Genomic DNA, 16,324 nt, shown 5'->3' on the forward strand with positions numbered 1-16,324 from the left:
GGGATAGCATTACAGCTGTGTTGAGGGAGGTTATTCCCGGAAATACATCCAGGGAAGTTATTTGGGTGGAGTTGAGAAATAAGAAAGGGATGATCACCTTATTGGGATTGTATTAGAGACCCCCCAATAGTCAGAGGGAAATTGAGAAACAAACTTGTAAGGAGATCTCAGCTATCTGTAAGAATAATAGGGTGGTTCTCGTAGGGGATTTTAACTTTCCAAACATCAACTGGGACTGCCATAGTGTTAAAGGTTAAAATGGAGAGGAATTTCTTAAGTGTGTACAAGACAATTTTCTGATTCAGTATGTGAATGTACCTACTAGAGAAGGTGCAAAACTTGACCTACTCTTGGGAAATAAGGCAGGGCAGGTGACTGAGGTGTCAGTGGGGGAGCACTTTGGGGCCAGCGATCATAATTCTGTTAGATTTAAAATAGCGATGGAAAAGGATAGACCAGATCTAAAAGTTGAAGTTCTAAATTGGAAAAAGGCCAATTTTGACGGTATTAGGCAAGAACTTTCAAAAGCTGATTGGAGGCAGATGTTCGCAGGTAAAGAGACGGCTGGAAAATGGGAAGCCTTCAGAAATGAGATAACAAGAATCCAGAGAAAGCATATTCCTGTCAGGGTGAAAGGGAAGGCTGGTAGCTATAGGGAATGCTGGATGACTAAAGAAATTGAGGGTTTGGTTAAGAAAAAGAAGGAAGCATATGTCAGGTACAGACTGGATAGATCGAGTGAATCCTTAGAAGAGTATAAAGAAAGTAGGAGTATACTTAAGGGGGAAATCAGGAGGGCAAAACGGGGACATGAGATAGCTTTGGCAAATAAAATCAAAGAGAATCCAAAGGGGATTTACAAATATATTAAGGACAAAAGGGTAACTAGGTAGAGAATAGGGCCCCTCAAAGATCAGCAAGGCAGCCTTTGTGTGGAGCCACAGAAAATTGGGGAGATACTAAATGAATATTTTGCATCAGTATTTACTGAGGAAAAGGATATGGAAGATATAGACTGTAGAGAAATAGATGGTGACATCTTTCAAAATGTCCAGATTACAGAGGAGGAAGTGCTGGATGTCTTGAAACGGTTAAACGTGGATAAATCCCCAGGACCTGATCAGGTGTACCCGAGAACTCTGTGGGAAGCTAGAGAAGTGATTGCTGGGCCTCTTGCTGAGATATTTGTATCATCGACAGTCACAGTTGAGGTGCCGGAAGACTGGAGATTGGCAAACGTGGTCCCACTGTTTAAGAAGGGTGGTAAGGACAAGCCAGGAAACTATAGACCAATGAGCCTGACCTCAATATGTTAGAGGAACTCCTGAGGGACAGGATGTACATGTATTTGGAAAGGCAAGGACTAATTCGGGATAGTCAACATGGCTTTGTGCGTGGGAAATCATGTCTCACAAACTTGATTGAGTTTTTTGATGAAGTAACAAAAAAGATTGATGAGGGCAGAGCAGTAGATGTGATCTATATGAATTTCAGTAAGGCGTTCAACAAGGTTCCCCAGGGGAGATTAATTTGCAAGGTTAGATCTCATGGAATAAAGGGAGAACTAGCCATTTGGGTACAGAACTGGCTCAAAGATAGAAGACAGAGCATGGTGGTGGAGGGTTGTTTTTCAGACTAGAGGCCTGTGACCTGTGGAGTGCCACAAGGACCGGTGCTGAGCCCTCTAATTTTTGTCATTTACATAAATGATTTGGATGCAAGCATAAGAGGTACAGTTAGTACGTTTGCAGATGACACCAAAATTGGAGGCGCAGTGGACAACGAAGAGGGTTACCTCAGATTACAACAGGATATTGACCAGATGGGCCAATGGGCTGAGAAGTAGCAGATGGTGTTTAATTTAGATAAATGCAAGGTGATGCATTTTGGGAAAGCAAATCTTAGCAGGACTTATACACTTAATGGTAAGGTTCTAGGGAGTGTTACTGAACAAAGAGATCTTGGAGTGCAGGTTCATAGCTCTTTGAAAGTGGAGTTGCAGGTAGATAGGATAGTGAAGAAGGCATTTGGTATGCTTTCTTTTATTGGTCAGAGTATTGAGTACAGGAGTTCAGAGGTCATGTTGCAGCTATACAGGACATTGGTTAGGCCACTGTTGGAATATTGCGTGCAATTCTGGTCTCCTTCCTATCGGAAAGATGTTGTGAAACTTGAAAGGGTTCAGAAAAGATTTACAAGGATGTTGCCAGGGTTGGAGGATCTGAGCTACAGGGAGATGCTGAATAGGCTGGGGCTGTTTTCCCTGGAGCATCGGAGACTGAGGGGTGAACTTATAGAGGTTTACAAAATGATGAGGGGCATGGATAGGATAAATAGGCAAAATCTTTACCCTGGGGTCGGGGAGTCTAGAACTAGAGGGCATAGGTTTAGGGTGAGAGGGGAATGATATAAAAGAGACCTAAGGGGCAACGTTTTCACGCAGAGGGTAGTACATGTATGAAATGAGCTACCAGAGGATGTGGTGGAGGCTGGTACAATTGCAACATTTAAGAGGCATTTGGATGGGTATATGAATAGGAAGGGTTTGGAGGGATATAGACCAGGTGCTGGCAGGTGGGATGAGATTGGGTTGGGATATCTGGTCGGCATGGACGGGTTGGACCAAAGGGTCTGTTTCCATGCTGAACATCTCTATGACTCTTTGACTCTAAATGTGTATAGATTAACCATTACTTGTGAGTCTGCTGCATGTGAAAGACTAACTCAATAATATAGTTGTTTGGTAGTAGTAAACTTGAAAATTGTTCAAGTAAGATATTTTCTAATAGCTTTTTGTCTTGCATGCATCAGGACAATTTGCAAGAATAACTATTTATACTGTACAAGAGGTCAGTGAATATTGAGTAGCATGTAGAGTCTGATTAGTTTCACAGAGGATACACCAGTTACATGTGAACCTAAATATTAGGAACTCTGGTATGGTATTCAGCCCCTCAAGGGTGCTCTACCATTCAATGAGATCATGGCTGATCTGTTTATAGTCTCAAAAGTGGATGCCTGTCTACCCCAAATAGCTTTTCACCTTCCCTTACTTAAGAATAATCTATCTATCTATGCTTCAAAAATATTCAAGGACATTATCAAGTTCAAAGTATCATAACCTTTGAAGCGAAATTATTTATAACCTTTCTTAAAGAGCAGGCTCTTATATCAAACTCTGAGCATATTTCTAGCTTCTTCCGTAAGAGGAAATATCCCCTCCACATTTCCCCTGTCAGGACTCTTCACAATCTTGTATGTATAAACCAAGTCACCTCTTACACTTGATGCAGGCCAAACCTCATAAGACAACCCTTCCAAGTTAGGTATTAGTCTAGTAAGCCTTCCCTGAATGGCTTCCAAATGCATTTATAGTACATCCTATCTTAAATATGGTGAGTAATACTATGCACTACTGTATAATCCAAAGGTGATCTCACCTGATCACTTCCTGATTGTTGTTTTAAACCCCCATTATAATATGTCATCAAATTCTATTGCTTTTTGTGGGCGAAGGAAAAACCACTTTGCCTACAGACCACTTGCTTACAGACACCATGGTCTTTAGCCAAAGAGGACCTACTCATAATGCCACTGCTACCTCAATTTGGCCACACTTAGGAACAGACAGTAAAAGAGCCAATACCTAAGCCTGTACTGACTGAAGGAATATGATACCTAGATGACCTGCTCATGAGGTTTACTGCCTCACAATGGAATTGCAGCTAAGCCCCAAAGATGCTCCCTGTCTCCCCAGGAACCCAGTCACCAGAATGCCCACGCAGACTAAATGGCACCAGGATATTTGATATGAATGCTCACTGTCCTCTAAAACTATTGCAGCCAGGGTGCTGACTATTAGCACCCATTTCTGTCAATTAACTAACATCCTGTTGCCATTGTTAACTGATCAATATTGCCAGACTAACAGCATTGTTTCTATCAAGTGCAATCAAACCTGTATTGTCCTATTAACATCAATCTTCTGTAACGTTATAAGAACTGACTGTGCCTGAAGCTCGAGGAAGAAAGTTTTGACTCAGCTTTGCAGAGTGCCTGTTTCTCATGCGTGCAGTCAATCTCTCTTCCCATGATATCATGAAAGAAACCAGTATTTGCAAATTCCACAAGATCTGTGTACTCCATCTGGGCCAGTTACTTTCCGTGGGTTCACTCTCAAGCAGGCTGATTTGACATCTAGAATGAGCCTTTCATGATGGAGGGTTTATGCTCGAAACATTGATTCTCCTGCTCCTCGGATGTTGCCTGACCAGCTGTGTTTTTCCAGCACCACACTCTTCGACGGTGTTGATTTTGATTGGTTAGGGAATTACACTGAAAGATGAACCAGTGAATGGCTGTCCTTTGTTTTGCACATTTGTCTCAAAGAACAGAGCCCCGATTATTACATCCTACAGTACATGCAATTGCATCACACTGCATGCCCAATCAACAAAACTCATTGGTTATCTCTGTATTTCTTTGCACACTCAGGATTAAACTTCCAATTTAAAAAATCACATCTGCGTTGGCCACAGTGTTCAGAACATTGCATAAGTGCTCTGCTTAAGTATTGTCAGTAAGCGGAACAGAATAGCAGACAAAAATACATCCCTCCCTGATGTACTCAATGCCTTTTACCTTGGTTTGAACAGAAGGTCAGTGAAATGGTATTACCTGCCCTGACAGCCTCGAAAGCATCTGTTCCCTCAGTCACCAATGCAGACATCAAATTGGCCTGCTTGAGAGTGAACCCACAGAAAGCAACTGGCCCAGATGGAGTCCCCGGCCATGCGCTCAGATCCTGTACGGACTAGGCTGGTGGGAGTATTCACTGACAGCTTTACCTCTCCTTTCTATAATCTGAAGTGCCCATCTCCATCATGCTGGTACCAAAGAAAACACATGCAAAGTGCCTCAATGACTACCACCCAGTGACTCTGACCTTCATAATTATGAAATCCTTTAAGAGGTTAGTCATGGCTCCTATCAACTTCAGCCTCCAAGCCTGCCTCAATCCCTTACAATTTGCCAACCAGCGCAACATGGTCATGGCAGATGCCATTTTCCTGGCCCTACACTTATCCCTGTAACATCTGTATAATAAGGATACCTACATCAGGCTTCCACTTATTGACTACAGCTTTGCCTTCAACACTATAATTCCAACCAAAGTAATCTCCAAACTCCAAGACCTAGGTTTTGGCTCTACTCTCTGCAACTGCATTCTCGACTTCCTGACTCAGGGACTGCAATCAGTCAGGATAGCAACAGCACCTCCTCCATGACAATCCCTAACATTGGTATTCTGCATGGCTGTAAACTCAGCCCCTTACTCTACTCCCTGCACACTCATGACTGTGGAGCTAAATGTCTTCCAAACTCCATTCATAACTTCACTGATGACACCACCATAGTAGGCTGGATATCAAACAATGATGAGACAAAATACAAGAAATAGTGTGCTTGGTGACATGGTGCAAAGATAACTCAATGTCATCAAAGCTAAAAAGCTGATTATCAACTTCAGGAAGCAAGGTGGCGGTCATGTCCCTCTCCACACCAACAGAGCTGAGGTGGAGATGGATGAGAGCATCAAGTTCCTAGAAGTGATGATCTCCAAAAATCAGTTCTGGACCACCCACATTAATGCAATGGTCAGGAGGCCATAAGGATCCTCACCAACTTTTACAGATGCACCATAGGAATCTTTCTATCCAAGTACATCATGGATTGGTAAGGTAACAGCTCTACCCAGGACTGTAAGAAATAACAGAAAGTTGTGAACACATCCCAGACCATCACGCAAGCCAACCTTGCCTCCATTGACTTGATCTACACTCCTCATTCTGCAGAAAAGCAGCCAACATCAAAGACCCCTCCCACCCCAGTTATAATCTCTTCCAACCTCATCCATCCAGCAGAAGTTTCAAAAGACATGTAACACCTGGTGGTACCAGCTGCTTTCCTGCTGTTATTTGACTTCTGAATGGACCTCGCAAATTTCAAATCTAATGTTGATCTTGCTTTTTGTGCACCTCCTTTGCAGCTGTAACTTCAGATTCCTTGTTCTCTTCAATCACCCTATGATCTTTGTGTGTCATGATCTGCCTGTATGTACACAAAACAAAACTTTTCACTGTACTTAGGTACGTGTGAAAATAGTAAATCAAATAAAATCAAATACTAATTGCAAATGGCCCAAAGAGATGTGTTACTTGATATAATCTGCCAGTCTTTGGACCATATAGCCAAACTACTTGGCATCACATCAGCATGAAATCTATCTATCGCATTGCTTACTTGTGTAATAGGCATAATGCCTTTTTGGGTTGAAGGCAGCATCCTGTTGAAGAGAAAGACCGTTCATGTTGGTGCTACATAATAGCAGCATAAAGCAGTAACTGTGAAGCTAGCTGTTTTGCTAACAATTTAGGATTTTCAGTCAGATGTGGTGCACCTGCATATACTGGAACCTGCACATATTACTAAACAAGTCCCTGTTAATTCTATGTAGAAAGAACATGTGATGTGCTGAAAAGACAAAACCATTGGTTTCGCCATCTGCTAATGAGCACTGCCAAATATGTGAAAGCAGAAATTCAGCCCAAATATCTTTTTAGTCCAATGTCATATTGCAGCAAATCCCATCTCATTCTATTTGCAAACACAACAAAAGTTATATTTTCAAACACTGCAAATGTCTACATTATATGCCTTTGAAAAAGATTTGAAAGAGATATTCATGGAAGGTTCACTAAGATCATCCCTGAGATAGGAGGGATTGTCTTATTAAAGTTAAACAGGCTGCAATTCTACTCACTGGAGTTTAGAAGACTGGGAGGTGATCTTGTTGAAACATACATGATTCTTAAGGAGCTTGACAAGTGAATGCTGACAGAATGTTTCCCCTCATGGGAGAGTGTTGGACCAGAGGGTATAGTCTCCGAATAAAGAGGCACCAATATAAGACTGAGATGAGGATGGATTTCTCTCAGAGAATTAAGAGTCTTGGGAACTCTTTGCCATAGAGAGTGTGGGCGGAGCCCTTGCATGTATTTAAAGTTGAGATACATAGATTCTTGATCAGTTGGAAAAATCACATGTTACAGGGAAAAGACAGAAAAATGGATGTGAAGAGTGTCAGGTCAGCCATTATCCTACTGAATGGTGGAGCAGGTTCAAGGGGCTGAATGGCCTACTCCTGTTCCCATTTCTTGTTGTCTTGTTACTTTATGATAGAATCCCCCAACTTTTTTGTGATTAATCCTCCCTGTTCATGTTAAATAGATAATAACACATATAGTTAACACTTAATATCCCTGCACTTTACTTTCGTAGCAATACATGCTTTAGGGAGAATTCTTTCATTTCTGATGAAATATTAATGTTCTACTTATTTTCCAAACAAGTTATATCATTTATTTATGCGTAAAATAAGTTGACTAATTATTGTGTATCGGTGGAATTGAATCTATGAGAAAACAGGACACATTTGCCTAACATTCTAACCGGGCCCATTGGTTTTGATTGACAGATCTGTGCATTTTTGAAAGATGCATCCCTTCGATCTATTTATGATCAGATGGTGCCTTATGCAGTCAAGGGCAATGAATGGCTTGGATACGATGATCAGAAGAGCTTCAAGAGCAAAGTAGGTGTTTTGTATTTATCACCATAATTTCACACACACCAGAATTATTTAAAAGATAAATCTTAATAGAGTTTTGTTCTCATCACTTAAACGGTACTCATACCATTCACTTAAAGTAACAGCACTCATTTATATGTTATAAAATAAAAAACAAGGCTAATATTCCTCAATTGTAGGTCTTGTCTGATGAAAGGTCTTGCCTTATGATTAATCCAAATGTGCCCAATTCTGAGAGGTGGCACTTTGTACAGGATCATGTCCCACAGAATGTGAATATTTCTCAGAGTATAGGATTCAATCGCATAGATTAAACAAGTTTGTAATATTATACATAAATAATCCACAAAAACTGGTATCCAGTCACCAATCACGCTTAGTTTACACGTACATAGTACATGACATTGACCCAGGTGGCACAGACTGGCTCTTAAAGGAGGTTTTTGAGGAAATCAAAAAGGGAGTGCAAGCGCCCACACCAAATATATACATGGTGCATGGACTCCACAGCGACCTAGAACAAGCAGTTGGGCTGGGAGTCCGTGAACCACTGCAATCTGTGGTTGCAGGGGACCCTCCACCCTGGATCCCCGAGAGAAAGAGGGAGGGCACCCGCGTAGAGACCCCTCCACCGGGGACCCCCACTGCCCGGTGGCAAATGGACACACCAAGGCATGTCCGGACGGTGGATGAGGGAGAAGAGGTGGACAGTGTGCAGCAGCAGTCGATGCCCTTAAAAGGGACAAAATTAAAATTCCGGAGGCGGCTCAGGTTGTGGGGCACAAGCTCCCGTGGGATGTACGGGACCCTGGGGCCAATGTGAAATTCCGTCCAGGCTGGGGTGAGCGTGGACAGGATCCTAGTGCGCACCTTAGCATCCTCCAACTGGTACACTACGTCGGGTCCAATCACCACCGTTTTAAGGCATCGGATGGCGGTGGCCACGTACCGGACGTCTACCGCTGCCCTGCTCGCCATGTCCTCCGACTGCGTCCAGCCCAGGCCCCCGGCACCCAGCACGTCCCCAACCCTGGTCACCCTCGCCGCCACGGCCCTCTCCTCTGACAGCCACTCAAACCCGCGAGTATGGAGGTGCGGATTCCTGAGCAACGGCTCCCTGACGACAGCCGCTTCTCCTGCTGGAGGGTAGGCGTGGTATGATTCGACCATGGTCCAGACAGTGATCAGGTCCTGGTAAAAGACAGGCAGCATCTTGAGGGCAACCTCCAAACCGTCACGGTTGACGAACAGAAGCTGCGTGTCGTAGTTGAGGTTACGCACCTGGCGGAAAAAATATGATGCAAGGGCGCACCACCGAGGAAGCTCAACATAAAGGTCTGCAAGCTCTGTAGGTGGAAACCACTCCTGTTTCTTTTCCAGATTTGTAAAAAGGCTTTATTTTATTTCCCATTTTCAATCATGAAATCAGTTAATTCCTTGGCTGAGAGCACAGCATGCAAACATGCCCAGAAAACGGCTATTTTAAAATTTGGCCTCTAAAAACCAGTCAGGAGTCTCATATGGATGTGCCCAATTTTGATCTTCCCCAGTACAGTGGCAGGGGTAAGAAAATAAAGCTGCATCTCCATGACCATTAGCAGGGACATTGGTGCATAGTGTTACAGTAGCATTTTTACCTTATAAATATTAATAATTTCAAAAGTGAAGCATCTACAAGTTACAGTGTAGTATAAAAGGGGAGAGAATTGGTGCATAGCCTTTTGTTGAGATCTTGGATAACCTGATATGGCAAAAAAACTCTACCACTCCTGTTTATATCTGTCAGCCAGGGTGCCCAGATTGGACAAAGTTAATAGCCCCAGTCAGGGAACTCTGTATCTAACCCTTGCTTCAGTCACTTTATTGAGGGTCCCCTAATAGCAACAGAATCATGGAGAAGCAGATTGGGAGGCATATTTTTGGAAAGATGCAGAAGTAACAGGGTTGTTGAAGTCACATAGGTGACTTCAATTTCAATAATACTGATTGGAACCTCCTTTGTGATTCTGTCAGGTGTGTCTAGGATGGATACCTGACTCAATATGTTGATAGGCTGACTAGAGGGAAGAGATTAGCCTGGTGCTGGAAAAACACAGCAGGTCAGGCAACATCCAAAGAGCAGGAAAATCAACGTTTTGGGCAGGAGCCCTTCATCAGGAATGAGGCTGGGAGCCTCCGGGAATGAGAGATAAATGGGACAGGGGTGGGGCTGGGGAGAAGGTAGCTCAGAGTGCAATAGGTGGATGGAGGTGGGGATAAAGGTGATAGGTCAGAGAGGAGGGTGGAGCAGATAGGTGGGAAGGAAGATTGGCAGGTAGGATGGTGCTGCGGTAAGGTGGGAGGAAGGGAAATGAGGAAACTGATGAAGTCTACATTGATGCCTTTTTCAGGGCAGAGGAGATGACATGGGGGTTGCAGTGAGAGAGAGTGAGAGAGAGAGAGAGACTCACTGAGACCTTTGTAGAGAGAGGAGGAGAACTTCTTCAAAGGTAGGCATCCATGCAAGAGGATTTGCAGTAAGGTTAAAATCAACTAGGCGAAAGTGAAGACTGCGATGCTAGAAAAGCACAACAGGTCAGGCAGCATTCGAGGAGCAGGGAAATCAACATTTTGGGCAGGAGCACCTCCTGAAGAAGGGCTCTTGCCCGAAGCATCGATTTTCCCATGCCTTGGATGCTGCCAGACCTGCTGTGCTTTCCCAGCACCACTCTAATCTTGACTCTGATCTACAGCATCTGCAGTCCTGACTAGAGGGGAGGCCATAATGGATTTGGTGCTTGGCAATAAACCAGGTCAGATGTCAAATTTCTCAGTGGGACAGCATTTCGGTGATAGTGATCACAACACCCTGACCTTTGGTAGGGATAGAAGTAGATGTTTTGGGAAAGTATTCAATTGGGGGAGGGGGACTTATAATGCTATTAAGCAGGAACTGTGGAGCATAAATTGGGATCAGATATTCTCAGGGAAATGCATGACAGAAAGGTGGAGATTGTTTAGGGAGCACTTGCTACGAGTGCTGGATAGGTTTGTCCCACTGAGGTAAGGAAGGAATGGTAGGGTGAAGGAACCTTGGATGACAAGAGATGTAGAGCATCTAGTCAAGAGGAAGAAGGAAGCTTACATAACGTTGAGGAAGCAACAATCAGGCAGGGATCTGGAGGGTTACAAGGCAGCCTGGAAGAAACTGAAGAATGGATTTAGGAGAGCTAGAAGGGGGCATGAAAAAGCCTGGGGCTGGTAGGATTAAGGAAAATCCCAAGGTGTTCTACACTTATGTAAGGAACAAGAGGATGGCGAGAGCAAGAGTAGGGCCAATCAGAGATGGCGGAGAGAACTTGTACATGGAGTTGGAGGAGGTAGGCGAGGTCCTTAATGAATACTTTATTTCAGTATTCACTAGTGAGAGAGACCGTCTTGTTTGTGAGGACAGTGTGAAACAGACTGATACTCTCAAACAGGTTGATGTTAAGAAGTAGGGTATGTTGAAAATTTTGAAAAACATGAGGATAGGTAAGTCCCCTGGCCCAAACAGGATATACCCTGTGTCACTATACGTACCGAGGGAAGAGATAGTTGTGCCTTTAGCAATGATCTTTGTGTCCTCACTGTCCACTGAATTGATACCAGATGATTGGAGGGTGGCAAATATTATTCCTTTGTTCAAGAAAGGGAATAGGGATAACCCTGGGAATTGCAGACATATCAACCTTAAATTGGTGGTTGGCAAATTATTGGAGAGGATCTGAGAGACAGGATTTATGATTATTTGGAAAAGCATAGCTTGAGGAGAGATAGTCAGCATGGCTTTGTCATGGGCAGGCCAAAAGTGAGGACTGCAGATGCTGGAAACCAGAGTTTAGATCAGAGTGGTGCTGGAAAAGCACAGCAGGTCAGGCAGCATCCCAGGAGCGGGAAAATTGATGTTTCGGGCAAAAGCCGTTCATCGAGAATTCCTGATGAAGGACTTTTGCCCGAAATGTCTATTTTCCTGTTCCTCGGATACTGCCTGACCTGCTGTGCTTTTCCAGCACCACTCTGATCTAAACTTTGTCATGTTATTGAATTCTTTGAGGATGTGACAAAACACATGAATGAAGATGGAGCAGATTTATGGATTTTAGCAAAGGCATTTGATAAGGTTCCCCATGATAGGCTCATTTAGAAAGTAAGGAGGCACGCGATACAGGGAAATTTGGCTGTCTGGATACAGAATTGGCTGGCCCATAGACGACAGAAGATGATAGTAGATGGAAAGTATTCAGCCTGAAGCTTGGTGTTCCACAGGGAACGTTCTGGGAGCTCTGCTGTTTGTGTTTTTTTTTATAAATGACTTGGATGAGAAAGTGGATGGATGGGCCAGTAAGTTTGCCGAAGACACAAAGGTTGTTGGTGTTGTGGATAGTGTGGATGGTTTTTATAGGTTGAAATGGGACATTGACAGGATGCAGAGCTGGGCTGAGAAGTGCAGATGGAGTTCTACCTGGAAAAGTGTGAAGTGACTCATTTTGGAAGATCGAATTTGATGCAGATTGCAGGGTTAAAGGCAGGATTTTTGGTAGTGTGGAGGAATACACGTCCAGTGATCTTCAAAGTTGCCACCCAAGTTAATAGGGTTGTTAAGAAAGCAGATGGTGTGTTGGCTTTCATTAGCAAGGGGACTGAGTTTAAGAGTCACGAGGTTATGCTGCAGCTCTATAAAGCCCTGGTTAGACCACACTTGGAATATTGTGTTCAGTTCTAGTTGTCGCATTATTGGAAGAACATGGAATCTTTAGAGAGGGTGCAGAGATTTACTAGGACGCTGCCGAGACTGGTTGCTGCCTGGACCAGGATGTTGTCTTATGAATAAAGGTTGAGGGAGCTAGAGCTTTTCTCATTGGAGCAAAGAAGGATGAGAAGTGACTTGATAGAGGTGTAAAAGATGATGAGAGGCATAGATAGAGTGCATAGAGTGGATAACTAGAGACTTTCTCCCAGGGTAGAAATGTCTATCATGAGGGGGCATATTTTCAAGGTGATTAGAGGAAGGTTTTGGGGCGATGTCAGAGTAAGTTCTTTACACAGAGAGGGGTGGGTGTGGAATGCACTGCCAGCAGTGGTAGCAGAGTCAGATACATTAGGGACATTGATAGTCACATGGATGATAGTACAATGAAGGGTACGTAGGTTAGTCTGATCTTAGAGACGGATAAAAGGCTGACTCAACATCTAGGGCCAGAGGGCCTGTATTGTGCTGAATTGTTCTATATTCTATGTCCTATGTTCATATTCTATAAGACTCAGTTGGCTGATCTCATTCCAATCACTCAAATGCTCCTCCTCCAAGTCCTGGGACGTGGGTCTGTTCTTTTTCCTGTCGTTTTCTCTTGGAGAGTTTTTGCACCAGATCTGTTTCTGCCAATTCTGCCTCGGATACAGGCAGCATGTACCAGACTGTAGCCTGCTTCTTGTGCCTGCTGCATCTCAGCAAAAATTCATCATTTTCTTCAGGCAATTTCAGTATTTAGTCTGTAACATCCATCAGCTGTGTCCGTCTCATTCTTGAAGGTTTCTTTGACAATAGGCAGATGGAGAGGACCCCTGCATTTTGTCAGCCTTTCCGGTTTTTGAAGGGTTTGCTTGTTTTGCTCTTGCCTCATTTGTGAGGCTGCAGCTCTCATGTGATCCACGTACTTATTCAGGACTGCCTCACCTCCCAAACATTTGTATGACACAGGACCTGACTTTATTTCACTCATAGCTCTTAACTATGCAGGGCCATTCTGTTCTTACATCGAACTTCATCCCCTGAAGTAAACTCCTCTGTCACTTAGAGGAGTCTTGTGTACCTGATGCCATTTCACCCTCCCCACTCTCTCAGTCTGGAAGATCAGATTTAACCAGAGTCTTCTCCCCATTAGCAACTCTGCTGGAGCTGTCCCTGTAGTTGTGTGACGGGTGGTCCAATAATTAAACTGGAACTGGGACAGTTTGGTATCTAGTGAAGCTGTAGGCTATTTCTTTAAGCTCACCTTCAAAGTTTTGGACTGCTCTTTCCACCGGACCATTGGATAATGGATAGTATGGAGCTGTCTTTAGGTGCTGAATGTCATTCGACCTTAGGAAAAATTCAAATTCTCTGTTGGCATATGATGGCCAGTTGTCTGTGATCAATATCTCTAGGAGTCTGGTATTGCAAAAGATGCCTCCCATTTTTCAATCATCATCCCCATGTTTGACGAAATGAACTTTATGAATGTCTAATCAATTTGAATAGATGTCCACAATAATTAAAAACATAGGCCCCCATGAAAGGGCTGATAATTGACATGCAACCAGGTTCAGGGTTTATGGGGTCATTCCCACAAATATGGGGGAGCTGCTGGAAATAAATTTTGTCCTTGTTGGCTCTCTGTCAACTGTCCCACCAACATGGCTATGTTGGCATCCAATATTGACCACTAGATATAATTTCTTGCCAACATCTTAATTTTGGACACCCATGGATGAACTTGGTCATTCTTCCAATTGTCATCTGCCATCCTCAATGGTGATCCGGTCTTACTGGTGATTCGGTTTGTGATTGTCCTTTTGTTTCTCCCATCACCACCAACTATTTTAGTTTTGCCAGAATGGAATCTTTTGGTTTCCACAGTCAGATATGGTCAGCTTTGATGGAATGGTGTCCAGAAAGTTTAAAACGAGGACGGACTCTTCCAATGGTAGTACCACTAGTGTTGTATACCCCAGTGGGAGGTAGCTCAAGGCATCCACATTTGCCACCTGTCCTCCCAGATAGTGTACCAAATTGTAATTATACACACTCAGGATAAGAATGTGCCACTAAATTTGACCTGTAGCATGGATGGCAAGGCTCCATCCTCTTTAAGTAGCCCTAGCAGCGGTTTGTGGTCCATTACAATTACAATTTTACATCCATAAAGGTATTGGTGGAACTTTTTCACACCAAGGATAACTGCTAAACTTGCTTCTCTATCTGAGTGTATCTTCATCCACCCCACATGGCAGTCCTGTGTATTGGCACAAACCCTTATGGGTAATAATTGTGGCATACTTCTGGGACTCTTCATCTAGTCACAACTGCAGGTACATGTCCAGTTTCATGAAGAACAACTCCATTGTTAATTTTGCAAGTCCTTGGTGCAAGAGTGTGGATATTTATCCAGCTGTAAGAAGCCGTTCAGTATGTGCTTAATATCCCCACAAGATGAACTAACCAATGGGGCTTCACAATTGGTACAACTGGTGCTGCCTATTCTCCAACTATAGCAGTTTGATGACTACTTCACTTTCTGGTTTCTTCTGATTTCTACAAGCAAATGGCACTGAGCCAGCCTTGCAGAATCGCAGAATTGTTTCCAGGTCAACTTTTAAAGTAGCCTTTAGCTGCTTTGATAGTCCCTGGACCTTCCTGAGAAACATCTGGGTATTTAATTAGGACTCTACACAGGCAGCCATTGTCTAGTCAGGAAATGTTGAGCCAATCAAGATGAATCTTTTTCAACCAATTTTGCCCATCAAGTTTGGGCCTGAGCCTTTTACAGCAATCAGTGGTAACTGCACAACTACTTCTCTTAAGGAACCAGAACTGAAGTTCCCTTAAACTGTAAAGGTTCCCCAGTATGTTCTCAGTCTAGCTGAGGTCTTGCACAAAGCTAAGGGTTGGAGTCCAGAGTGGATCTTGTTAAAAACAAGTTCTGTAATCACTGAGCCAACATTAACCTTCATTCAAACCAGGTGACCACCTAACTGGACACATATTTTGATTGGTTCCGATTTGGATGTTAATAATAAATTTAAGGTTCAATGGGGATCTTTCCACTTGTGGAAGAAACTAGAACTAAGGGACAGACATTAAAAACAAGTGGTCCTAAATTTAGGAAGGGAATGAGGCTTTTTTTATTTTCAAATTGTTCTGAGTCTGTGGACCTCTCTTCCTAGTAAGTAGAGAGGCAGGATCATCAAATACTTTTTTTTAAAATGGAAGAAGGAGGTAAATTCCTGACTAAGACAGAAATCAAACATTGTCAGCGGTAGGCAGGGAAACGGCTTTGAGACCACAATTAGATCAGAATGAAGCAGGCTTGAGCCATAAATCCAACTTCTTCTCTTGATGCATATTCACATGGTATGGAATTCAGGATTGGTTTGACCTTTTCTTATGTTTCATACTTTACCATGAGTGAATTTACAGTAAAAGAACTCCTTAATTTTAATTTACCCAAAAAATGTCATTTTTTGACAAGTAAGCATCAATTTTTTTAAATAAAAGACTAATTCCATTTAATGTTACTGAATTGCATTTGTATATCTTTTGATTCTAGGCTCAGTGGGTGAAAGATAATAAATTTGGAGGTGCCATGCTATGGGCATTGGATCTGGATGATTACAATGGAACTCATTGTGAACAAGGAGTTTACCCTTTGACCAACACATTGAAGTCTGCCTTTGGCATTTAATTTATTGGTAAATTGTAATATGTGCTCCAACTAACTGTGCTTTTAACAAAACTTATGTCTCCATATATCTCCTGTTTAAGGCTCACGTTCTGGTGCAATGTTTGTGTCTACATTTTTAAAAAATTTTAAATGTCAAACAACTTGTATCAAAATCTAACACTGTTATTCTCGACACATCAATAATGATGGTATCACTCCTCATTACTACCTC

General features: G+C 42.9%; 1 protein-coding gene across 1 annotated transcript in view; it reads left to right on the forward strand.

Annotated features, from left to right (window-relative positions):
- LOC132828098 (acidic mammalian chitinase-like) overlaps positions 1 to 16,113 on the forward strand; it is a 28,654-nt gene extending 12,541 nt beyond the window's left edge. Inside the window, exons 5-6 of the mRNA XM_060845009.1 lie at positions 7,538 to 7,654; positions 15,979 to 16,113. Of these exons, the coding sequence (XP_060700992.1) occupies positions 7,538 to 7,654; positions 15,979 to 16,113 (252 nt within the window). The remainder of the gene's footprint in view (positions 1 to 7,537; positions 7,655 to 15,978) is intronic.
- Positions 16,114 to 16,324: the final 211 nt, after the last annotated feature.

Source organism: Hemiscyllium ocellatum, chromosome 26 (assembly GCF_020745735.1).
Source record: "Hemiscyllium ocellatum isolate sHemOce1 chromosome 26, sHemOce1.pat.X.cur, whole genome shotgun sequence".
NCBI lineage: Eukaryota > Metazoa > Chordata > Chondrichthyes > Orectolobiformes > Hemiscylliidae > Hemiscyllium > Hemiscyllium ocellatum.